Source organism: Culex pipiens, chromosome 2 (genome assembly GCF_016801865.2).
Source record: "Culex pipiens pallens isolate TS chromosome 2, TS_CPP_V2, whole genome shotgun sequence".
Classification (NCBI taxonomy): Eukaryota; Metazoa; Arthropoda; class Insecta; order Diptera; family Culicidae; genus Culex; species Culex pipiens.
Window position 1 is genome coordinate 33,781,257 of NC_068938.1, and position 26,254 is coordinate 33,807,510.

The following is a 26,254-nucleotide window of genomic DNA, read 5'->3' on the forward strand; positions in this document are numbered from 1 at the left end:
GTAAAATGCAGTTTCAACATTTCGCTACCCCCTCGCTCACTTTGAATATCAATTTCCCAACCGGTAAGTAATCACCGGGGGGTGGTCTTGTTCAAAGCAAAAACTTTCCTCGGAGAAAATGCACTCTGTGCCATTTCGCACCCCCTTGCTGGTCGAGTGCAAAGTTCTGAGTGCTTCACTTTGTAACCACTTCCGCAACAAATGAACAGTTCAGGCCCGGATGGAGGCAGCTTGCGTGGCAGGTGTCTGTGTGTCCCTTGTGCTAATAGACATTACTCTTCGAATCAAGCGATGGCACCAGCCAGTCAGAAAGAAGGGAAGATAAATGAATCTGTGCAACGACAAATGGAATCCATTCCACAAGTTCTCCAAGAGTTCTCAGGGGGGGGGCCTTTCTAGCTGACATCAAAGAAATCCTTCGACAATCCCGGCTCTGGTGCTGCCACTCTTCTCCCCGTCCAAGTTCGTAATGTTATCAATTTTACAGCTGACTGACTCCGTTTTCCCCAACTCGGATGAGAATCTGGTCCATCAGCCCCCTACCTCACCCACTTAGAATTTCACGTTCACGTGTCGTTGTTGGAAGTTATTAATAGTTCTTCTTGCGCGCTGCAGCAGCTGGTTTCACTGCTGGTGGTTACAGAGCCGGAAATACACACATTTCCTGCTCGGGAGCGCTAGAAGGAAGTTTTAGAACTTCTTTCGGTCTTGGACAGACACTGGTGTTGGCTCTGCTGGTTAAAGTGTTTGGAGAGCAAAAGTTTCTTGGTATTCTTGCTTCTTCCAACCAAAGCTTGAAACTGCATACTTTTTGTCTGACAGTGATGGAAGATTTATCATAAATTTCCATTCAAAAATTGGGAATGGAAATTGCTCTGTGCGCCATAAAAAAAAACTTGCAATTTGATGCCAGATGCTCGCAAAATTTGTAAATCTGTTGAACTGTGTTTAATGAACCCGAGAAATTTTCAACTAAGTTGAATTTTTTAGATTTATAAAAATCAGAATAAAATTGCACGTCTGGCTGTTTAAAGAAAATCGATGCCATGCGATGATGATGTTAAGGATTCACTAAAGCTGCCAAGAAGTTATCTCAAGGTTCTAAAGCCAGAGTGTAAAAACAAATACCGAGCATTCCCAAGTTTCCCATGGTGGAAACTTCGCTCCCCCGGCGAAGGTCCGGGCCGGAAAAAGGAACAATTTATTTTAAGCGGAAATGAAAGTAGCACAACACACTTGAAATCGAGGATAATTGAATTTCTCAGGAAGTGAGGAAGGCGGTCCTTGGCAGCGTTTTAAGCTGACGAGCAGCTCATATGACAGCTCGAGCTTCTGGGAGAACTTCTTCCCGATGGAATGTGTGTTATTGTAGCACTTGGCTTTAAATTGACTGTGAACTGAAGGCATGGCGCGATGCTTGTTCATGGGTCCGTTGAAGAGGTATTTTTCATATTTTCTCATTTCATTTCTAATAAATGAGAACGTTTCGTTAAGCTTCAAACTGACAGTTGGGGGTGATGCAGAATTCTTTTGTATATTAATCTGGGATGTCCTCGAGATAAATTGGATTGTTTTCTTTTGAACACTTTAAACTTTACATGAAAAATTAAAAGAAATTCCTAAGAAATCTAGATGACAGGCACCTTTGTCTAAATGGAACCATTGTACCGTAATAATTTGCAACTCCTTAAAAAAAAGTCAGCCAGGATGATATGAGAGCTGTGTCCCGCATGAAACTTGGTTATGTGGAAAAGTAGCTACTTAGCCCTTTGCTGATCGTTTGGCGTGACTTTGCATATTAATGCCGTGCTGCAGGGATGCCAGGTCGGAATTTGAAAAGTCTGGACTACTGCGTGAAAAAAGTCTGTGCATGTCTGTGCACATAGTTTGACCTAAACTCGAACATCAAGGATCGTCTCAAAAAAAATTGATGAGCGGGGGGGGGGCGGGGGAAGGGGGGGGAGTGTTGTCAAAACCATCCTGACCTTCAAAAATCGAATTTTCACTTCGTTTTTGGAAAATCTGTGTATATCTGTGTCAGACTTAAAAAGTCTGTGTTTGTCTGTGCATCACTAAATGTCTGGACACAACTTCAAAAGTCTGTGAAACACAGACAAATCTGTGTACCTGGCATCCCTGCCGTGCTGTTTCGTGCGTTTTTTTGTGTGCCACCTTCGCTTCTGCTTGGGTGCACTTTGTGAGCAGAAAAAAAAAAAACATAATGCCAAATCCCTATACTAGACCCCGGCGGCTGCTGGCATCAATTTCTATCCATGACGGGCAGAAATTTTCATGAATATCTAGCGCAGCGAAAAGCCAAAGACGGTGCTGACGGATTGTCTGGAAAATCGATAAAAATTTTTTTGGGACAAAAGAGTTTGGAATTGAAAAAAAAAAAATGAAGAACTAGCAAACTACAACATTATTGTTTTCTTTATGTGTGAGTCTGGTCTTCAATGATGCTTAGGAACATTTTCTCAAATTTTCACAGCTCTTTGAAATTTTTTTTTTCAAAAGTGGGCACTCCTGGGCACTTTTTTTAAAATCACACAATAGATTTTTTTTTAGAAAATCTAACCTGAAGAGACTATGGTTCAAAAAAGGTGCACCATTTCAAAAGTTGAAAATATACTTTTCGATCATTTTTTTATTTGAAAATTATGACAATATTTGTTACCAACAGCCACCTCAGGAAAAAAAAACATGAAAAACGAGAAAAAGTCGGAAATTTTAACCCACCCCAATTCTAGAATTCAACTGACAAACCAAAAAAAATACAAGCGGTATATTTAAAATTAGATAAATCTCACTAATGAGCAATTTTCTGAGATTTCGGTCATTCGATTTTTTTTCTATTGTTTTTAATCCGGCTGAAACTTTTTTGGTGCGTTCGGAATGCCCAAAGAAGCCATTTTGCATCATTAGTTTGTCCATATAATTTTTCATACAAATTTGGCCGCTGTCCATACAAAAATGATATGTGAAAATTCAAAAATCTGTATCTTTTGAAGGAATTTTTGATCGATTTGCTGTCTTCGCCAAAGTTGTAGTTTTAGATATGGACTGCACTGAAAAAAATCATACACGGTAAAAAAATTGTGATTTTGAATTTCACTTTTGGCCCAAAAACTTGATTTGCAAAAAAAACACTATTTTTATTTTTTTTATATGGTTTAGAGGACATCAAATGCCAACTTTTCAGAAATTTTCAGAATGGGCAAAAAATCTTTGACCGAGTTATGATTTTTTGAATCAATACAGATTTTTTCAAAAAGTAGAAATATTGGGCGCAAAAAATTTTCAACTTCATTTTTCGATCGAATTTGAAATCAAAAGGTACTTTAGTGAATTTTTGATAAAGTGCACCGTTTTCAAGTTACAGTCGACTCTCTGGTTGTCAATATCCAAGGGGCCGTCGAGGAAGAGAATCATCAGTTTACAGAACGATGCAAAATGAAGACTCGATTGAAAAAAAAAATTTCTTGATACCCAGCTATGGGAGAGAATCATGGCAACGTCCATCAAACAAAAACAAACCAATGTCAATCACCCTTCAAGGCTTCGTTTCGCCAAGAAAAATGTCTAGGCAAGCCATGAGAAAGTGAAATTATTGTCAACCGGAAGAGATTTTTAAAGCAAACAGAATCCAAGGGACCGTCGAGGAAGAGATCCTTCAAGCAAGGGAAAATATCGAGGAATGAAGATAATTGAAGTATGCAGATTGAAGTGACTGAAGAATTCATCGATAGATGGAGAATTATTGATATCGAGAAGATCGACAGCCAGAGAGTCGACTGTATAAGCATTTTTAGGTAACTTTTTTGAAAATAGTCTTGGTTTTTATTTTTTTAAATAAGTGTCCATGTTTGCCCACATTTGAAAAAAAAGATTTCTGAAAAGCTGGGAATATTTTTTTTTTATTTTGCTCTTTTGAACTTCATTTATACGACCATTAGTTGCTGAGATATTGCCGTGTAATAATAATAATTAAAACCCAAATTAATTAAACGGGAATTGTGTTTACAGTAGCATCCGAATGCTTGCCTTGAGAATAAAACTATAATCCTTAAACACACTATGCCAATGGTCGCAACGCTTGCTTAGAGCGTATCCTAGACCTTATACCTTCCCAAAAACCGTCCAACTCCAAGCGAAACTAACTTGGGGACACCGTGGAGATTTTCCCTTGTCCCCTTAAAAAAGTGGAGCATCAACACTTTCCGTCTTCCGCATCCCTTTCCTTGTCCCTGGTGCGCGGTGGAGATGGGAGCGGTCGGCAATGGACGGCTGTCATGATGGTGAGAATCTGGTTTAGGTGGAGTTGGTTTTATTCCCAACTATCAATTTCTAGGCAAATTGGGCTTAGACAATCACCACATAACATGGCAAAATCCAGTCTGCAATCCGCTAATATCACCGTCTCCTAGCAAAGCGAAATCAAGTTTTAAAGACAAATATTGAAATTAAAAATCACCAAATTTTTTTTACCGTGTATCATTTTTTTTTCTGTGTAGTCCATATCCATACCTACAACTTTGCCGAAGACACCAAATCGGTCAAAAAATTCCTTCAAAAGATACAGATTTTTTTAATTTTCACATATCGTTTTTAAATGGACAGCTGCCAAATTTGCATGGGAAATTATATGAATGAACTAATGATGCAAAATTACTTCTTTTGGCATACCAAAGGCACCAAAAAAGTTTCAGCCGGATTAAAAATACAAAAGTTTAAATTAAAGAAAAAAGACCGATTTCGTAGAGAACTGCTCAGAAGTCTAATCAACTCAAAACAATCTAAAACGCCCATTTCTGCATTGATAATCATATTTAGCTTATTTGTTCTTGTTTAAAAATATTTTGAACTTAAGCACTGCAAAAACATTTTTTTTCCGCAAAAAAAAAAATCAGACAATATTTAAAAATTTTGGAAACATATGATTGCAAAAAAACTGGACAGGTGTATAATACATTTTAAAGCACTTCTTTATTAAAATGTTGAAAACATGGCCAATTTTTTTTTATATTTTTCTTTTATTTTAATTTGTAGTAAACATTCTAATTTTGAATAGTTGAATATTTTTTGAAAATTTTCATAGCATTTTTGTATGGATAGCTGCCAAAATTGTGTGTGCTAGTTTGATGTATAAGCCTAGAAACTAAAAACTAAAATTTGCGAATTAAAATACTAAAAAGTTCTCTACATCTTTGAAAAACAAATTATTTTATTTGGATGATTTTTTTTTCAAAGGAACCAATTTTGCATCATTAGTTTTTTTCCATACAAGTCTATATACCATGTAGGGATTGTTCTTCTTAAAGGCTGCTATAGGCAGTCTAGCTTATATTACATGAAAAAGTTGGCTTTTTAATGCTAAGGCTCGTACTTGATAAAAGTATCTTATACCGCTGTATAAGCCTGAATAACTAAAACATTTATTTTCCCGATTCTGGGTCTATTGCTCCTAGAACCCAACTTTTAATGTGCCTATTTTTGACCTACCTTCTGATTGGTTGAAATATATATTTTAAAAATAAAAAAAAATGGTTAAAGTAAGGAAAATTATCTATTTGTGTTTTTTTTTTTTTGAAAAAACACGAAAAATAGAAAAAGTTAAGCTTGTCTATATTCCAGAGAATCGCACAGCCGCCTAGTCTTACCGGTTCAATGTTTTGACACGCCATTTGATGGTAGCTCCTTCTTGGAAGAAAGAAACTGGTGTCGGAGTGCCGCGGTCGATGTACTATTCTATCTCTACATTCCTTTTGGAACTACTACTGCTAACAAGGTCCGACCAACTAGAAGACCAACCAGCTAGCATGCCAGCATGCGGAAGAAAATGGTTCTCTGATGGATTATGCAAATAGCATTATGAAGTGATGCGGCCAATGGCATCACTAACGATTTCACTTCAGCTCGTTCCCGGAAGAATGTCTCTGTGTGGGTGTGTGGGAAATGGCCAGTCCAGTGGGGAATCGATGCGAAATCGATTGCAATGTATGCGGAGGGTGAGATGCGAAACGTTTTGCGAAACGTTGAAGGATTTCCCAAGACAGATGCCGGGGAGAGGAATTCAGTGTTGGGCAAGGGAAGCCGATGACCCGGACTCAAAGTTTCCGGTGAAATCAAATTACTTCTTCTGAGCTACTCAACTTCCGATGGAGGAAAATAGTTACATTGTTGGTATGATTGATTGGGTCTATATGTTGATTTGCTGAAATGAAGATGGGAAATTGATTCGAGGAAGGAATCTTTACTTGGAGAATTTTCTTCGGAATGTCAAACAGAGTGTTGAAGCATTCTTTGATTTATATTTAGATATTTGCTTCTAATTCACATAAATTAAAAATATCTTGTTGGAAAACCCTAATCAAACCTGCGCAAAAACATTACTCTCTTATTCTCCAATATCCTGTTCACATTTCTGACCAAATAGGCAAGCAAATGCCACCCAACCGCCATATGTTTGCTCAAACCAAAAACCTTTCACCGGTTGGTGGTTTCACTGTTACGTGCGCTGTGGTTCCCAAAGTCAGCCCCACATCGGTGTTGTTTATCCACCCAGCACTGGGGCTGGCAAAACTTGTTTGTCTGAAAGGCAGGTGCCTTAAAAGCTCACCTCGGGAAACCAGAAATGTTGATGACAATTTTCGGGGCTCGTTTTTCCCAAAGCACTCGTTGGGGTGGGGGCAAAACTGTTTCCATTTCCTTTTGCAATGGCTAGAAGGCTCCGATGGAAGGAACCGCACGTTTGTGGTCTGGGTCTCCTTACAGACCAGCCCATCCCAACAACAACTACAGTATTGCACTGGGGGAAGGCCTCCATTGGAGAGAAGATGAACCAAACACGTTGTTCTGAAAAGATCCGTCCGCTTTTTTTCATTCTGTTTTTTCCTGTTCTGATGCAAACCATAAACACATACACCAAGGCTAGATGTCCTGTGGATCGTTTTATTACAGGCAGACATCATTAGGGTGATGCTTCATACAACAGGAATTGATAAAACTTACAATCAACTTAAATGTGGAGCAGCTACGATTTTATTTAATCATAGAAACATTAATGTGTTTTATTTCAAACACATTAAAAAGAATTGAAGTTTGCTCCTGATAAAAATAAAATGATAAAATAACTATTTAGGGTAGATGTCCCTATTTTGGGACGAATAAGCAAAGTGCTCCAGTAAATAATACATGTATATAAAGATTTTTAAATTCTGAAGCTTGTCACTGTATCAGCACGAAAAACTAAAATATTCTTTGCCCCTATTTGAGGCTGCTCCGAGGATTTGTACCTTCAATGTATCTAAATTCGACCTAATTTCGGATTGGTTGAAATCTCGAAGTACGTGGCGAACTTTTTAAACGTACAGTTCAGCCCGTTCTAAGTATCATAAAGCCCAAATATTTAAAACTAAAACTCAATCATAGATTTGAAAATTTCATCACCATTTGCATAAAATATTTTCTATATCATTTCTCGTAATTTTGCATGAGATCGAGAGGCTTAAATTATCAAAACCTGATTATTGATTTTTTCTTAAATTAAATAGAATACTGACGTATAAAATAAATATGTCCAAAAAAGAAAATTGTTAAAAGTTTTTGCTGCATTTCAAATATTTTTTTAGAGGTGGACAAGGATGGACACCTATCTAAAAAATTAGAAGAAAAATACATTTTCTTAAGAAATACTAATACAAGGTTCAAACTTGAAATCAGTGAATTTAATCAAAAATGCACAAAATTACATTCTAATTCCAAATTAAATTTTGAACAAAAAAAATCAAATTCATTTTCGGTTGATTTTTGATCGTTTCCAAAGAAATCATATCCTGGAGAAATTGGAATTTATCGTACACAAAACATATAAAAAAAATGTAATGAAACTAATGAATTGGGTACTAAAGCCCTATGTAAATTTTTATGTACAACGGTAAAAAACACGATTAAAAACCATTTCTGATCACTTTTTTTCATTTTAATGCAAAATTTTTTTTTGACAAGGCCACATTTTTTCGATGGATCAACTATGGTCCCCTTAGAACGAGCTGTCAAGTGGGAGCTTTTCTGTCAAGAAGGACCGCGAGGTTAATTTTTCAAAATTGATTTTAAAAATCCATTTTAAACTCTTTGTGGTCGTACAAAGGGTCATTGCACTCAGAACTCGAGCCATTTTAAACTCGGCCATTTTAAACTCTTTGTGGTCGTACAAACACATTGCACTCAGAAAAATAAGCTTTATCGCTGTAAACAATAATGTCAGCAATCTAAGCTTCATTTTAGGACCCAATTAAGTTTTTCAAAATTGTTTTACACAATACTTAAGAATTTAGAATACAATTACATTTTGAATGGAAAAATCATTTACACAATACATTATATTAAGCAAATTAATAAAAATATAAGTTTCAGGATTAAATTTGAAAGAAATATCTAAACCACCCCAAGAATGACAAACTGTGCTCAGGATAACAATTTCCCAAGCTTTCAAAAACAGGCTGTGAATAATTTACCCTGTCAACAAGTTGTCGACCGTCGACCGGGAAGGAAGGTCGGGCGTCGAGGTGCCATCAGAATTGGTTAGAAGCAAAATACTCAAGTGTCGCAAAATGTGTCTCTGGTTTTGTGTTCGGCCCACGGTAATGGTTTGAGATATTTATCTCCTCATTTGATTTTACGACGCATACTTTTTTTTTCTCTGTTTGGATTTCCGGAAAAGCAAAACCCCACCCATAAATCCTGCCACCGAAAACAAGTCCCTTATTTTTCACATTTTCAAACGTTTTCGCATTGTGTCAGGCCCATTTTTTGTTGTTCTTTTTTCTGAAACGTCTTGTGTGGAGGCACAGCCCGTGTGCGCTCTTAAATAAATAATGGAAATATAAATCAAACAAGTCATGCTTTTTTGGCAGAACTGTTTGCCACCTCCGGTGAGTTGGCGTCTCGAGTTCTCGGAGGCGGGCTGGCAGGGCTTTTGAAGCGTCTGTATTGGGCTGGAAAAGCTGCTTCTTGCTGGTAATTCGGAGACAAGTGGACGTGAACAAGAATTTGCGAATTTATCAAAGTTTTTTTTTACGAAATCAAGCGGAACAAGCGAATCAAATAAACTACAAGTTTGTTAATAACAATATATTATTGCAATACATGAACGCCTAAGGGTTCAAACAGGTTTTCTTATCTGTGAAACCCAGATGAAAGAGATCAAGCGGTCAAATAGTATGATTTACACCCGTTTTAGCAAAGATGAAAGTCACACCAGGAGAAGAGGATCACAAACCTGCAAAGACCTTGGCATCTGTTTTTTTCCTTCGTATTCCCTGTCAATTCCGAAAGGTGGCAAGCCAAGCCAGATCCTGCAAAATCCTCCCCCCCACCCTCCGAATAATGAACGGCGTTATTTGAGGTCAGTGACGGAAATGAAAAGCTCTCAAAGCTCTTTCAACGGTGTAGCAATCCGAGAAAGAAAAGAGCACGGAAAAGGCGGGCGATTCTTATTTTCCACATCGGTGAACTCGCGCTGATTGTGCACAGTGAAAATTTATGGATTGACATCGGGGATAATTTTATGCCCAGTAATTTTAGGTAAAATGAATCTTCATTTTTTTTCAGGTGCCACCAGCCAGAGAAAGTATCAAGTTGTTAAGCTGTTTCAAATGTCTGGGAAATGATTTGGGCATCCTTCTATACTTGAGATTTTTCCCTTATTTTCCTTCTCATCTCATCTGGGGCGTAATAAATATCGAATTTCATAAAACATTTATCCGATACATAATCACACGGATGAGAAGCGGAGGGTGGGGGGAGTTTGGTTGATGTTGCTCTTTATTTCGGCTCTTGTTGCCAACTTTACGCCGGCTGACTTTCTTAAGGAGCCCCATTGTTGTTTGCCCGGAAAATCAATATTAGGCCACCACACAAAGAATGGCAGCTTGACTTGCATATGGAGTTTGGCTTGTTCGGTAGAACAGCCTGAATAATATGTTACGGAACGAGAGACTTGCTGAAGTTTGACATGGCCAATTTATTTGTCGTAAGAAAAGGGAGAGAGTCAGTATAGAGTGAGTGATCGTTGTGGGTGCTGTCGGTTGGTTTTACGAGCGATTTGCACGATTGATTACAGAGCCGTTGTCATAAATCTAACGATAGGGGCACTCGTTCGTTGCAGAGTCGATGATGGGCAGTGAATAATACCGGACAAACTAGGTAGACTTATGACTTAGGGGAAATACACCCATTTTAATCACTCGAAGCCGTTCGACCAATTTTCATCACTTTTGCCGTTTTCTACTATTAAATCAACATTTTCAGATGTATCAACAAAGGCGAGTTGCTTGCTCACTTTTATTTGAGCTATTTATTACTTTAGAAAAGTCAAAAAAACTTTATGAAAGCTGTAATTCATTATCAAAGTGCTGATAGGCCGATAATAGAAAAAGGCTGAAAAAGGGGATAGTTCCCCTATGTATTTGAAAATTTAAATACTCCATCATATACATTGCTTTAAAAAATAGAAAGAAAGGTTGAGAAGTTTACAGTTTAAGAAGCTATTTAGAAATTGTACTGCAATTTAATTTTTAGCTTGTGAGAATTTTTTCCAACTCCTTGATTTTTTGTAGTTTTAGATTTTATTTGACCCAATTGAAATGTATGTCACGATTCAAAAAAATCTGAAAAAAAAAATCAAAGGGCTGAATAATTTATAAATTACAGATTCGATTTTGCATAAAAATGAGGTATAACAATTGTAAGTACAAGCATTATATTTTTACAAATATCATTTTTTTTCAAATCATAATTCGTCGGCAAAATGTTGGTCTATACTTCTGAATGGCTAGAAAGATGCGGGGTTTGGTCCTCAAGCACTTAAAAAAAATGAAGAATAAAAAAAATGCGGATATTGGGAAATTGATTTTTTGCCAAAAAAAGGTTAATTGAAAAATCACCATTTTTTCCGTGTGTCTATTTTTTCTGAATAGTCGTCACCAATTAAAACAGAAAATCAATAAAAACGGTCGTCATCAATAACTATACCCAAAGGAAAAATAAAGCTCAAAATTTGCAACAGTGGATTTGCTGCAGAAAATGTCACAATTTATAACATTTTTTGCAGCAAGCCCGTAGATCATTTTTGCCCGCGTGTACACATTAAAGCGATCTGCAGTTCTCACCAACACATATAATGCTGGCCCGTCCCCGAGCAACACTCCAAAGAGAAGAATATGTTGATGCTCTTTCACTCTCATTTTAACAAGCGTCCATGGCGCGGTGGTAGCGTGTCAGATTAATATTCAAGAAGTTGGTGGTTCAATCCTCGTTTTAATAAGGGTTTTTTTTTATGAAATACAACCAAAAAGCCGTCGGTTATGTCGATAATTGTCAGTAACGGGCAAAAATGTCATACCCCTATATCGCAAAAAATGCATGAGGACAGATTTCATGCAGAATCTGATATACTTTCATGCCACCATGCATCACAATCATGCGACCGCCGGTTGGGTGTACAATTGTACATAGCAAAAAAAGTAGTAGGGGAGAGGGGGTAATATGCACCCCCGGGGTAAAATGCATCCCCTGCTTTTCTCGGTTTTTGGAAGAATTTTCCGGAAAAAAACATAGAAATTGGAAGCTTAACATTGCTAAACCATGCTGGAAAAAATTGAACATCGTAGTATAAAAACAGCTTAAGTTATTTGCAAAACTTTAAAAAGTTGTGTTTTGATCTAATTTTCATTGAACTTTCATTATGATTTTTGGACAATATAAAATGCATTTATTGATTGAGGTGTTGAGGTATATAGTTTGTGCCATAATCTTCGTTGTTCTGTTTAATTCTTCGTTGTTTCGTTTAATTAAATTTCTGCAAAAAGCGTGGTCGGGGTTGCACCGCTGTGAAGCTCCTTTGTAAAACAGCGGTGTCATCTAGTAGTGACTAGTGAAAACTGCTTTTACCGGGTGCATTTTGCCCCATGTTGTGGAGCATTCTGCCCCATTGCATTTTGCTCCAATGTTGCGGTGCATATTGCCCGCATGGTTGTTTGAAATGAATCAAAAAAGTTTTTAGAAATTTGATATTTTTTATCAATTTTGAGGTTTTTTAATACTTTTTTCACACGGATGACGAAGAATAATAGTTGTTTTAGAACATCGAACAAAATTCTTCAACATTTATGCTGTAATGGTAGAGAAATCACAGTTTTCCCTTAGGGGGTGCATATTACCCCCTCTCCCCTAATCCAGCTGCTTGTAAATGGCATGGGTGTTAAAATTTTTTTGCATTATTTATGAAATTCTATGGGATGCCTACTTGACCAAAATGTCAAGCTCATATATGCATTTATCCTTTTCACTTTTCATCGGTTTGATGGCTGAGCGAGCTAAGGCGCCAGTAATTAATGTTGCTGGGTTTAAATCCCGTCGGCAGCAACTTTTTTTTGTGTTTACAAAAATTGTAAATGCAGTGTGTAATATTAAGTGTCTTTTTTGCCATCGGATTTTTTGCTGTGTACAACTTTGCGAAGACACCAAATCAATCGAAACATTCCAGCAGCTGCCAAAATTGTATGGAGATTTGTATGGGTGAACCAATGACACAAAATAGCTTCTTTGGTGGTAAGAAAGGCCGGCAAAAAGTTTGAGCAACATAAAAAAAAAAACAAAAAAAAAACATAAAGATTATCAAAACTGGCCGATTTTGTAGATAATTAAACTTAAAAAAACTCATTTTAGCTAGCATTTTTGTTAATTTTCATTCTTTGCAAGGCCATGTCTAAGCAACCAAAGGTCGGATCAATAATGTCCAAATAAGCAATTTTTAGAGAATTTTGCTAGCATTATTTTTTTTAAACAGATATGTATAAACAACGACGGACACTATATTTCAAAATTAAAAAAAAAAAATACAAATTTGTTGAAAATTTTTGCCCAAAATTTATTTAAACTAAAACGGTAGAATTTATCAAAATTTTACTAAAGTTCTTGTCATTTTTTTTTTTGTAATCATATTTTTTCAATTTTTTTGTGTGCATTTTTTTATGCTTTTCAAAAAAAATTAAAAGTCATAAGGCCAAAGGCCTATGACAGCAACTGGCACTTTTTGTCTAAAAATAATCGAAGTGGGAAAATTTTGTCAAAACATCGAATTTTAAAAATACGCCTTTTTCAGAGTGAACATTTTTTTAAGGACAATCAAAACCTACAACATTGCCGAAGCCACCAAATCGATCAGCAAATACCTTTTCATAGCACTTTTCTATGGAAAGCCCCAAATTTGTATGGAGACTTGTACAAAAAAATAATGATGCAGGATGGATTTTTAGGACATGGATGGACAAAGTTTTATGCAAATCTAAAATACAATGAATAGTCTATTTGCGAAATTCTATACAATTGCTCATACATTATTGGTTTTTCTAAAAGATTAATTTTAGTCTTGTTTTACGAAAATATTTTAAATAAATAATTTATTTTACTTTAGAAATTTCAATGACAACCTAAGAAATAGATTACAATAACGATAAAAATAAACATGATAAATAACTAATATTTTTCAAAAATAAATTTAAATAAATTGTATTCAAAGGGAAATTTGTTATGTCATGTCACAAACTTTCAAAATGCTGGCAAATTGATGAGGATGACTTGTTTGTTTGTTGTTAGCAAAAAAAATATCTTGAGGGTTTGACATCTGAATAACTTTTTGAAGTAGATGTCAAAATTTTGTATGCAAATTATTAATTGAACAATTTTAAAGTATAATGTTGTAAAGCTATTCAAAATTTGTAAACCTTTTCAAAAAATATATTTTTTGCATTTTTTTTTAAAGGTAGTTTAGAGACGTTACGTGCTTTTATGAAATGTCAAGGTAAAGGGCTTTGGAATGGGCTCTCATCATTCTTAAATTTGTTTGAATCAAAATTGGCTGGCAGCCCAGAATCATGATTTGCTGTCTATTCAAACTAAAAAATTAAAATTTGTGCCACGAATCGTTTCTGTTGTGCGACACCGCCAATTCCGAAACCAACTTTATTTAAATTCACACTCTGGAAAGACCGAATGACTGAGAAAGAAACTCCCTTCACTGGATAACCACCGTTCATGAATTATTTATCCTTTCGTTTTCAGCGCAAGAAACTCAAGTTTTCCGGTGCATACAATCGGGCGCGCGCACAAAACTTTTCTCCACTTCGTTGGTAACAATTTGGAAGATAACGTTGGGGAAAGTCCAAATTTATGGAATTTTTAAAGCTAAACTTAATGCTGTAGTTTTTTCATTTCAACAACACAAAATTTAGATTTTTGGAATAAAATAGAGAAGAGATAGTTAGAAGTTTCTTTGACAGTTTTCTTATTTAAAAAAAAGACATCCATTAATAAAAAAAATTACTATCTCTTGTTTTGCATGCATAATACCTTTCAAATTGTGACTGCCCCTTACAATTTTCCCTTATTTTTGTCCAATCTTAAATACAACATTTGAATTTGAAATTTGTTACGTTTACAGACGACATCGTCTACGCACTTGTCAGACACCATCAGGGACAACCAACAGTTGATTGCTTTTGAATAATTACCAGTCCATTCAGACCAGCACCGGAAAACCATCAGGGTGGCGTTCCCACCAAGTTCAGTTCCAGACAAACCTCGCACCCCCCCTCACCAAAAACCAACAAGTCCTTCAAAATTCGGCACCAAACAACAAGCCCTGGGATTGAAATGAGCACAAAAATATAACTTTTTGTCGCTAATGGATTTCCGCGGAAAATTACACCAGTCTCGATTTCAATTTACGTTTTTTTTCTTCAACTGATGACTTGCTGGTTGCTGTTGTTGAGGTGTATCACTACACTCTTTAGGGTTGTTGATGGTTGGGCCGGAATTCGCTCGTTTGGAATGCAATTTGGAATGTTGATTCTCGAGTGGGCGATTCCGGCGTGCGCGAGAGCTGTTTACTTTGGACTTGATGCCGTCGTGATTCGCCCCCTACCAATGTGGGGGTGAGCTATTACACCATTTTGGGCGTGTGTGGACTTCGCTTTTAATTATGCCAGAGTTTGAACAATTTCCGATTCATTAGGTACGTGATGGGCTCTCGAAATCCTCGGTACATTAAATCCTCGAGTTACTGGTTTGATGTTTACACTTACTTTTTCACCGGAATTTTTCCGCCCTTGTCCACCTGTAGGCAGAGCTTGGTGTAAGCCTTCTGGAGGAACATTATCGAGGGCCCGTTTAGCTGGGTCAGATTGTACGCCATCCGGAGGAGCTCGTCGCACCACAGCTGGAAGAAAAAAAATGGGGGAAAATTTTGTTATAATAATTGAAATAGGTTCTTACATTTATCACCAATTTTCTAATGGAAAAAGATTTTTTTTTCTAAGGGAACGAACCTTCAAAATTTACAAAAATAGTTTTAGAAAGTAATATGTTTAATGGCCGAAAATTTAAATTTCTTATAATTTGTCTTAGGTGACTGTGCATTAGCGTGCCCAGAATACATGACCCCTTGCTCCACGAGTGATAATTGGATTATTTTAAGCATCTGTAAAAATTTTGAGCGAAATTGGTCAGAATTATCCCATTGAAACCAGAGCCTTAAGTTGGTGAAAAAATCATTCAAAAAGTCAAACTACCATCATTCCCCCTTTGAAATATTTTGATTACCCATTAGGGTACAATAAAAAAAATTAAAGTCAGGGATACCCCTGATAACTGTAAAATTTTTGAGCAAATCGGTTTAGGGTCAAAGATGGCTTTTTATCGTTGAAATTGGTGGTTAAAACTTCTGCTTTAAATCGTTAATAACTCGTCAGGGTCAACTCGGATCGGTTTGCGGTCTTTGACAAATTTGTTTCTCATAAAACTTTACATAAGAACAGGACTATAGTCAGAACGTTGGTTCGGGGGCGGGTTGGGCTTTTCTTCTTCTTCTTCCCTCTCTCCCATATGTCTTTCAAAAATTTCAAGGGGGGCTTCAGCCCGAAGCCCCTCCCCCTGCTTACGGGCCTGCATAATAATCACACACTTGCCACATTTTACGCCACCTTTTGGTGGAATTTAGATTTTTTTTTTGTATTTTAATTAGGAAAATTTGGATACCCAAACATGTATAGGTCGTTGCTTAAATTTTAAAGTTATCGCAGTTTTAGTGAAAAAAAATTGCCAATTTCGTAACGTTCCTGTTTGCGCGCGCGACGCGTCGAAAACCCCGGATTTTATATTCAAAAAATCATATGACGAAATCCTGGTAATGAACTCCTCCGATTTTTTAAGCATGTTACGTTAAATTGTCCAAGCAATCCGAAAAAAATATTTTCAGACGCATCTATCTATCTAACTATTTTTCTTTGAAAGGCCAACTCATCACCATTAATTTGGGTATAAAACAGTTAAAATCGGTTGAAATGGGTTTTGCGCAAATCGTCGAAAATGGCAATTTTAAGGACCACCCTAACACGGCTTAGGACACCCTAATGGCCAAACAAAAAATACGGGCTAAGGAACTCCCAGAAAAAAATTGAGCCCGATCCAAGCACTTTTTTTTCTATACTGGTTTCGTGTATGGTTAAAATATCAGAGATCCAGTCTCAAAAATGTGTATAAACAACACTATGTGCTTATGACCTTTGACAGGGTTATCAGATCTTCAATCTTTTTGATCGTTAGAAAGTTCTTTTGCAAACCTTTCTTAAAATCAAGAAATATTTCTAAAATTGACTAATACCAACCAAGTTGTCTTGAATTTTGAAGCTTGCAGTTAGTAAATATTTTTTTGGTAAATGGTAAGTTTTAAAATATAAATACTACAAAAAAATCACAAAATACCCTTTTTTAAAGTACTTAAATTTATATAATTTGCAAAATGGGTATCAAAGGGTTCAAAATTGTGCATGCATTTTCACTGTTTTAGAGTTTTTTTGAATGAAATGCTCAAATTTTCACAATATACCGTTTTTTCTCGATTTAAAATTTTTCATGTATTAAGAGTTTTTTGAATGAAAAACTTAAATTTTCAAAAAATACCGTATTTTTTGGAAAATGCTCAAATTTTTAGAACTCGGAATAAGGGTATCAAACGTTTCGAAATTTTACATGTATTTTAACTATTCAAGAGTTTTTTGAATGAAATACAAAAATATTCACAAAATACCGTTTTTTCTCGAAAATACTTAAATTTTTGTGATTTTTAATATAGATATCAAACGATTCGAAATTTTGCATGTATTTCAACTGTTTTAGAATTTTTTTTATGAAAAACTAAAATTTTCACAAAAAAACGTATTTTCTCGAAAATAATAAAAATTTTAGAATTCGCAGTATGGGTATCAAACGATAAGAAATGTTGTAAATGGGTAATTCTCTACCAACTCACACGAAATCGGGAAAAGTTGCTCCGACCCCTCTTCGATTTGCGTGAAACTTTGTCCTAAGGGGTAACTTTTGTCCCTGATCACGAATCCGAGGTCCGTTTTTTGATATCTCGTGACGGAGGGGCGGTACGACCCCTTCCATTTTTGAACATGCGAAAAAGAGGTATTTTTCAATAATTTGCAGTCTGATACGGTGATGAGATAGAAATTTGGTGTCAAAAGGAATTTTATGTAAAATTAGACGCCCGATTTGATGGCGTACTCAGAATTCCGAAAAAAACGTATTTTTCATCGAAAAAACACTTAAAAAGTTTTAAAAATTCTCCCATTTTCCGTTACTCGACTGTAAAAAAAATTTGGAACATGTCATTTTATGGGAAATTCAATGTACTTTTCGAATCTACATTGACCCAGAAGGGTCATTTTTTCATTTAGAACAAAATTTTTCATTTTAAAATTTCGTAACAATGTTCTACAAAGTTGTAGAGCAGACAATTACAAAAATTTTGATATATAGACATAAGGGGTTTGCTTATAAACATCACGAGTTATCGCGATTTTACGAAAAAAAGTTTTGAAAAAGTTACTTTTGGCGTTTCTCTTTGTTTCGTCGTTCGTGTCTGTCGCGGGTGACCATTTTTTTTTTAAATTTATATTTATTTTGATTTTCTCTTCCATGTACATTCATTCAGTTAAAATATTATTGAGTGTCCAATCACAATCGATGACTTTTCACCTCAATTTTAAATACTAGCAACTTTCATTTATTCATGAAATATTGTAGCTTTCGCTATTCAGTGATTTCAAATGTAGGAGGTCCTACATGTACAAAAGGGAAAAGGGATACCTTAAAACTAACTTATAAACTATATAAAGAGCGGATCAATGCAGCTGAAGACTGCAATGATTTTTGTCGAAATGCATCAATTATCTTATTGGACATAACATCCAAAGTGTCAACTTCGGCTAATTGATGAAGTTCACTGGTGCTGAACCAGGGAGGAAGATTCAGAATCATTTTCAGAATTTTGTTCTGAATCCTCTGAAGTTTTTTCTTCCTGGTTAAGCAACAGCTTGTCCAGATCGGCACAGCATAAAGCATGGCAGGTCTGAAAATTTGTTTATAAATTAACAGTTTATTCTTGAGACAAAGTCTAGAATTCCTGTTTATAAGTGGATACAAACATTTAATATATTTGTTACATTAGTGTTTTTTTTGATGAAAAATACGTTTTTTCGGAATTCTGAGTACGCCATCAAATCGGGCGTCTAATTTTACATAAAAGTCCTTTTGACACCAAATTTCTATCTCATCACCGTTTCAGGCTGCAAATTATTGAAAAAAACACCTCTTTTTTCGCATGTTCAAAAATGGAAGGGGTCGTACCGCCCCTCCGTCACGAGATATCAAAAAATGGACCTCGGATTCATGATCAGAGACAAAAGTTACCCCTTAGGACAAAGTTTCACGCAAATCAAAGAGGGGTCGGGGCACCTGCTGTGTGAGTTGGCGGAGAATTACCCATGTATTTTAACTGTTTTAGAGTTTTTTTTGAATGAAAAAGCAGATAAAATTTTGCATCGTTTGATACCCATATTGCAAATATTAAAGAAAAAGTATTTTCGAGAAAATATGGTATTTTGTGAAAATTTAAGTGTTTTACTCGAAAAACTTTAAAACAGTCAAAATACATGCAAAATTTCAAATCATTTGATACCCATATTGCGAATTATAAAAAATAGTATCTTCGAGAAAATACGGTATTTTGTGAAAATTTAAATATTTCATTCAAAAAAAAAATCATTCAAAAAACTCTAAAACAGTGAAAATGCATGCAAAATTTCGAATCGATTGATACCTATATTGCAACTTATGAAAATTTTAGTAATTAAAAAAAACGGTATTTTGTGATTTTTTTTAGTATTTAAACTTTGAAACTTAACCAAAAAAATACTAAGAGAAGGCTTGAAAATTCAACATAATGTGGTTGGTTTTAGTAAATTTTAGAAATATATTAAATATAAGTAATCTTCCGTTATCGCCGATAGCGATAGCGATAGAATATCGTTATCGTCCCGACGATAACGATAACCATTATTGTAATCGATAGACGATAAAATTATCGACGATAATTTTATCGATTAACAACCTTGCTAACAATGTATAAGGAGCTCAGAATTCGACTCTGAGCCGATATGTATACATTGGTACATCTCAAAGCCAAATTTTATTGGAATAACATTTCCTCTATTTGTGATTTTTTTCTGTTACGTTTCAAAATTTTAATTTTCAAAGGTAGATGTTTAGAAATATATTTTTAAAAAAGTAAGAAATTTGTATGGAAAATGTGAATAAATGAAGAAAGTTTTTAAAAAATATCAAGGCAACTGAAACTTTGTCATACAAACTCGTCCCCGTTTTTTGAACTCCTCCGGAGCAGGAAACTACCATCGCTACTGCCACCGCAAAAAGCCAACATTATTGCAGTTTTCATTACCCCATTAGCAAAAACATCGCCCGCCTGCATACAACTTTTTGCCTGTTGCGTCACTGTGAACTGTGCGCACTTGCACTTCGACGCCGTCGTGCTAACTTGTCGTGCGTCGCTTTTTGACGTTTCGAGAAAAACGCGTTTCAATGTTTGACCTTAAAAAAACAAAAACGAGAGCACGCAAAGTAAACAACAACAAACGCTGCTTGGTTGACCATTATGTGCGTTGTCCTGAAGATTGGTTGAATTTGTTTGTAGTCCAGCTCGTACTTGTGTCAAACGCGTTCTGACGTGAAATCCCTTTGGCCAGATGTCGCACTTACACCAATTTTCAGGCTGTGTCAAGATAGCACGACAAGATTGAAACTTCTTTCATATGAAAAGTGACAAAAATGCACGTAGTTTTTTCGGTTTTATTTTTTGAATATCTCAGGATTGAAATCGAATTTTGAGGATCTGTGAAGGTCAAAAGGTGATGCATTGTGAGGCGTTCTTTACTCAATTTGATCCAAAAAGCACGTGCGACAACCTAGCACGACAGCGACGACTCCAACTTGCTAGTCATTACAGCTTGTCGTACACACCAGGGTTGCCAGAGATGAGCTTTAGCTCCTACACAAACAGCTGCTAATGTAGGTCAGGCGTATCAAACGAACACACGCACACACACACAGTTAGTCAGGTAGTACCGGAAAAGTTAAGCAGCAGGAGAAGTGCGGGGAGAGAGGAAAGGATTTTCCTGTTTCCGTCGCACACATTTCTCGAAACTTTTCCAAAGACAAAACTTTCCCGAGTTATCTCTGTCACTGCTCTGTAGAGTTACCTTTGTGGGAGCCACCATCAAGCACTAGCGGCACGGCAGCCAGGAAAACTGAGGACCAACTTTTCACTTTTCTTTTTACTGATCTCGATAAAATTGACTTCAGTGCATGGTTTGTTTTCCGCTCAAGTGACTTTGCTGTCGCGGCGTCGTCGTTCGAAAACTGATCAACTCACTGCTGCCGGGTTGTGGTTCCCGAGGAAGGAAATTTTGCAAGGAGTGATTTCAGTAGTAGAAAGTGCTAAAAAAATATCCTCATACTGATATTTTTGTGAACTAGGGACGGTATGCATTTTGATGCATTCTTCTAGAGTAGTTTTAGTGATGGGATGCAACTTCAGGGAAAATAATGTGAGAAAAACATAAGAAGTTCTATGAAAACATGCACATCAATTATAACTTTTGTCATTTAGGGAATTCTCTAGGTTTAGTCTCTCCAATAGTAACTCCACAAGTAATGTTTGAACAACTAAATTTATTATATCGTAAAGCTGATGTATTTTTCTTTGAACTTCTTACTAATTTCAACATTTAATTTCTGTGAAATTGCAGTTAAGCTCGAATCCCAGGTAAATTGATATCTCGCTCAAGTTGAAACCTCGCCAAAAATGCAATATCAAAACTGCGATGAAAAGCACTAGAAAAGAAATAATAGAGCTTTCCCTTGCCATAATCAGACAGTGAAAATGTTTGACCTTCTTAACGTGAAACCGTTTGACTTTTGCTACAAGACTTTTCCTCGCCTTGTTTCTTTGTTTTTTCTTTCCTTCTTGAGGGTGAAACATTTCCTTTAAGTGTGCGCACATACACACTCACACACAAACAAACCAACGACCACCCCCTGAAGGAAAAGTGTCGCTCGAGCATCTTTACTTTACCATTATGATGCTGGTACTTTCCCCCACCATTTTCCTGCCTCCTGCCCGCAATATGACGAGATTTACTTGTCTGGTCACATTTTTCCACGGGTCGCGTTTCTTCTGGAGCTTCCGTCCTGAGCTTTTTCACTTACTTTCTTTTTCTCCATCTCCTCCTTCCAGTAAACGTTGGTACACTTTTATAAAATATTCACCCGATGACGTTAAACGAATGCAATGTGAAACTCCGTGAGTGGTTTCGAGATGGTTTCTTCGTAATTTTGCTTTTTTTCGTCCTGCAAAAGGACACTTCCGGCAGCATCTTTCTCGTGTTCGTGACGAACGACGGCGACGACGACGAACGTGAGAGTCTTTATATTTGTCATCAACATTTAACGCGCCATTTTGCTGGTTTCTTCCTGGATTTTTTTTTATTTTCAGTGTCACAACACCCAGAGCCGAGTGCTTCCGGTCAGGCGCTAGGGGTTGGGGGTTAAGTAAAACTAAGGACAGTGAGTGGTTTGGGTGTCGGAGAAAGTTTGTGGTTTCAAGCAAAGCAAAATTTGGAATTTCCGCCGAAAATAGTGCGTTTTATTTGGTGCTTATAAAAATATGTTTTCGTTATTTATTTCCTAAATAAGGCTTTCATAGGGTTTGCTATCCAGCATATTGAATGATTGATATTAAAAAATAGTTTTTTTTGTATTCAATTACACTTAAAGCTAAATAAAAACAAATTTATTCGCAAAATGACAAAATAATATTACTCGAAATTATTAAAACAAGAAAACCGTTAGAAAAACATTCTCATAAAATGTACCGTTAGCCGGGGTTGCGTTAAAAAGGATTCTAGATTACATTTCAATTCAACTGACTTGATTTTCATTAACAGAAGCATTGCCACGCAAAAAGTGCGTCCATCCCGGGAAATCCCAGGACAGAATATTTTTTTTTATATTCTGGTTTTTTTCGGATCGCAAAAAAAAGTATTTTTCCCGTTTCTTTGTGTGAACATAGTAATATGAGCAGTTCTCTACGTAATCGGTCTTTTTTTTTAGTTTTAATTTTTGTATTTTTCAATCCAGCTGAAACTTTTTGGTGCCCAAAAAAGCCATTTTGCATCATAAGTTTGTCCATATAATTTTCCATACAAATTTGGCAGCTGTCCATACAAAAATGATATGTGAAAATTCAAAAATCTGTATCCTTTGAAGGAACTTTTTGATCGATTTGGCGTCTTCAGCAAAGTTGTAGGTATGGATATGGACTAAATTGAAAAAAATGATACACGGTAAAAAAAATTGTGATTTTCAATTTCACTTTCTGTCACTAAAACTTGATTCGCAAAAAAAAACAATTTTACACACATTTTTATATGTTTTAGAGGACATAAAATGCCAACTTTTCAGAAATTTCCAAAATGGGCAAAAAATCTTTGATCGAGTTATGATTTTTGAATCAATACAGATTATTTAAAAAAAATCTAAATATTGGTCGCGAAAAATTTTCAACTTCATTTTACAATGTAAAATCAAATTTGCAATCAAAAAGTGCTTTAGTGAATATTTGATAAAGTGCACCGTTTTCAAGTTGATGCCATTTTTAGGTAAATTTTTTGAAAATAGTCGCAGTAGGTAATTTTTAAAAATTAGTGCCCATGTTTGCCCACCTTTGAAAAAAATATTTTTGAAAAGCTGAGAAAATTCTCTATATTGTTTATATGACGCTTAGTTGCTGAGATATTGCCATGCAAAAGTTAAAAAACAAGAAAATTGATGTTTTCTAAGCCTCACTCAAACAACCCACCATTTTCTAATGTCGATATCTAAGCAACTAATGGTCCAATTTACAATTTTAAAATATGAAACATTCGTGAAATTTTCCGATCTTCCCGAAAAAAATTAATTTGAAAATTTTAAATCAAGACTAACATTTCAAACTGGCCAAACATTCAATATTACGCCCTTTTGAAATGTTAGTCTTGATTTAAAATTATTCTGAAACTAATAATTGGGAAGCAACTGAACGCGTGTAAAATGCATTTTAAAACACTTTTTTCATCCTAATGTTGAAATCAAGGCTTGTAATTTCAATTTTTATTTTTTTCTTTTTAAATAAAAAAAATGAGATGGGTTTCAGTTTATCATTTTTTTAAAAGTCTTACAACTTTGCCGAAGACACAAAATCGATCAGGGAATTTCTTCTCAAAATACAGCATTTTATGCAATTACATACACATTTTGTATAGAAAAAATAATTATGGAAATTGACTCCATTTGACATAGAGAATGCATGGACAAAGTTTCATCCAAAGCAAAAACTGAAATCGCGAAAATAAAATGCGAAATCGTAAAGAACTACTCTGGAATTGTCAAAGACTTAATATAATTAACATGAATAATATCAAAAATTATAACACAAATAAAATTAATACATGCCAATTAGTCAGTAGGTACTAAAGAAATGACTACAGAATAACCGTAGGTTTTCTAAAGTCGAAGTAAATTAAATTCCATGAAAAAGATCTCAAAAAATCAACAGGGTGGAATATGAAATATTTTCTAAAAATGTATGTATAAAACTTAAGGAAACATTTTTAAACCATTATTATTCCCTTTAAATAAATAGTGACACTTTTAAGCACATTGAACATGTTAAACTTTGGAGCAACAGATCCATAGAAAATTAAGAAGTTATAATTTTAAATGTGAATGTCAAGACTTTCATTTAAAGTCTATGAATGTTTAGCATTTTTTTGTCAGTAGGATACGTGTGAACATTCCTTTAAATTATTGCTACTTTTTACTTAAAAATTGTTAAACTTGAGCTTGAAAAATCCCGGTTTCAGGTTTTCATTACAGTTTTGAAATTTATGGGTTGGAAGTTTTACTTGTTATATGCGACTTTAACAATCTTTTAAAAATGCTATTTTTTTAGGGGATAATTTTTGCTGTATTTTTTAACATTTCCTATATTTTAAGTTAAAAGAAGTATGCAATATTATTTCTAGTGTCCCAGACTATGCCTCTACGCATTTTTACAATTTCAATGATAATGGTGTCATTAAAGACTAGAAAATGTGAAAAACAAGCAAAAAAATGAAAAAGTGACTTAAACAGTAACATGAAAAAAATAGAAAGGCAAAATGTAATAATTGGTGGTGGTAAAATAGGTCAAATAATACCAAAAACAAACATTAACTAAAGAAGATAAATGCAAAAATTCTTAAAAATGAAACAAGAAAAAACATAAAACAAGAGAATTAAAATTTTTCGTAGAACAAAAGTCGCTAAAAATAACCTTCTGAACACGGGAAAAATAAAAAATTTCTAAAAAAAATGGGGCAGTAGAGGGTTAAACATAAACCTATCAAATTTGATAAAAAAGTAGATGCAATGGAGAATCGAATGTTGAATTCCGTTGACTTTAATAGTTATAGCGATTAGACCTTTACTGAGGTTGCTATTGATGTATTGTATCGAACAATTTTCATCCAAATGATTAATAAATTTAGTTTGTTATTTTTGATAAAAACATTCAAAAATATATTGTTGCCATTTAAACCTATTTTGAATCATGCTTCAACCTAGGTAAGTTTAATATTTCTCGCCGCTAATTGCCAATATAAGCAAACAATTATAATTAACTTCCGGTGATCAAAACAATATTGTATTTTCTTATTCTTGCGTTAAAATCACGTCCCTTTTTGAACGTAACTTAAAAAATGTAGATAAAAAAAAAGTTTTGGTATTTTTTTTCCATAGAAATTTGCAAATTATACCTATTATTATTTCATGGCTCTCATCCATACCACAACACGCATTGAAGTTCCTCCAGAAACTACTTTGTCTCGTGGTGTCCAACCTTGGATGAGCTCTAATTACAATCATCGTGGGATAAGCCCGGGAACGGAAACCAACACGAGCAGCTTTATTCATGAGAGGCATTATGCTACTTTGCACTTCCACTTGAAAAGCACCCCCGACGAAGCTCGGGAAAAAGTTTGCCGTCGACGATGTCGTTCATTCATTATTCAAACGAGTTGATGTGTGTGTGTGTGTGTCATAGTTGTAGTATCCTGTCACGTGAAGCCGTCTTCAGGCGCAACACGTGGGAAGACTACCATGGCTTACGGTGGTGCACACGCTGGGAAAACAATATTCCGAGGAGAACATTTTCGTCGAGGGTGCACCGTCGTCGTCGCTTCAGCCATCCTTCCGGAAGCTGTCATCGTGTCATGTTGATTTTGTACCGCCGACTCAATGAATTTGGCTTCATCCTATGAGGTAGTTGAGCCTGCTCTTGCACTGAAACCGAGAATTGGTGCGATAAAGAGTCAAGCCAAAGTGGTACTGGAATGTTTAATTTGGGCTATAACTATCAGGCCGGGGCTGAACGTGCCTGTGAGGTGGGCTTTCCGGGGAGGAAATTCATCACCATCCGGAAGGCTTTTAATTTGATTGGAAAGTTCTGCGCCGGCTTTCAACAAGGTGCCTTTCTCTTGGGTGGGAATTTTAAGGTGGAGAATTTTCAAATGAATTGCATAACACATTTCCTGCTGCCATCATATCGGCAGTGGTTTCCTTTTCGTTATAGGTTCAGAAAATAAAAAAATGTAGAATATTTAAAAACTTTATTGTGTGATTTTATTCTTCAAAGCTGTAGGGGAGAGTGGGGAGACTTGATCCCCGGGGAGACTTGATCCCAAGCCTGTAT

The 26,254-nt window shown here is 35.5% G+C and overlaps 1 protein-coding gene across 4 annotated transcripts in view; it reads right to left on the bottom strand.

The window, feature by feature from the left end:
• Positions 1–26,254, bottom strand: part of LOC120422037 (1-phosphatidylinositol 4,5-bisphosphate phosphodiesterase classes I and II) — a 213,518-nt gene that overhangs the window by 59,080 nt on the left and 128,184 nt on the right. For all 4 annotated transcript variants that reach the window (XM_052708639.1, XM_052708638.1, XM_052708637.1 and 1 more), the window contains exon 6: positions 15,147–15,280. In XM_052708639.1, the coding sequence (XP_052564599.1) occupies positions 15,147–15,280 (134 nt within the window). The remainder of the gene's footprint in view (positions 1–15,146; positions 15,281–26,254) is intronic.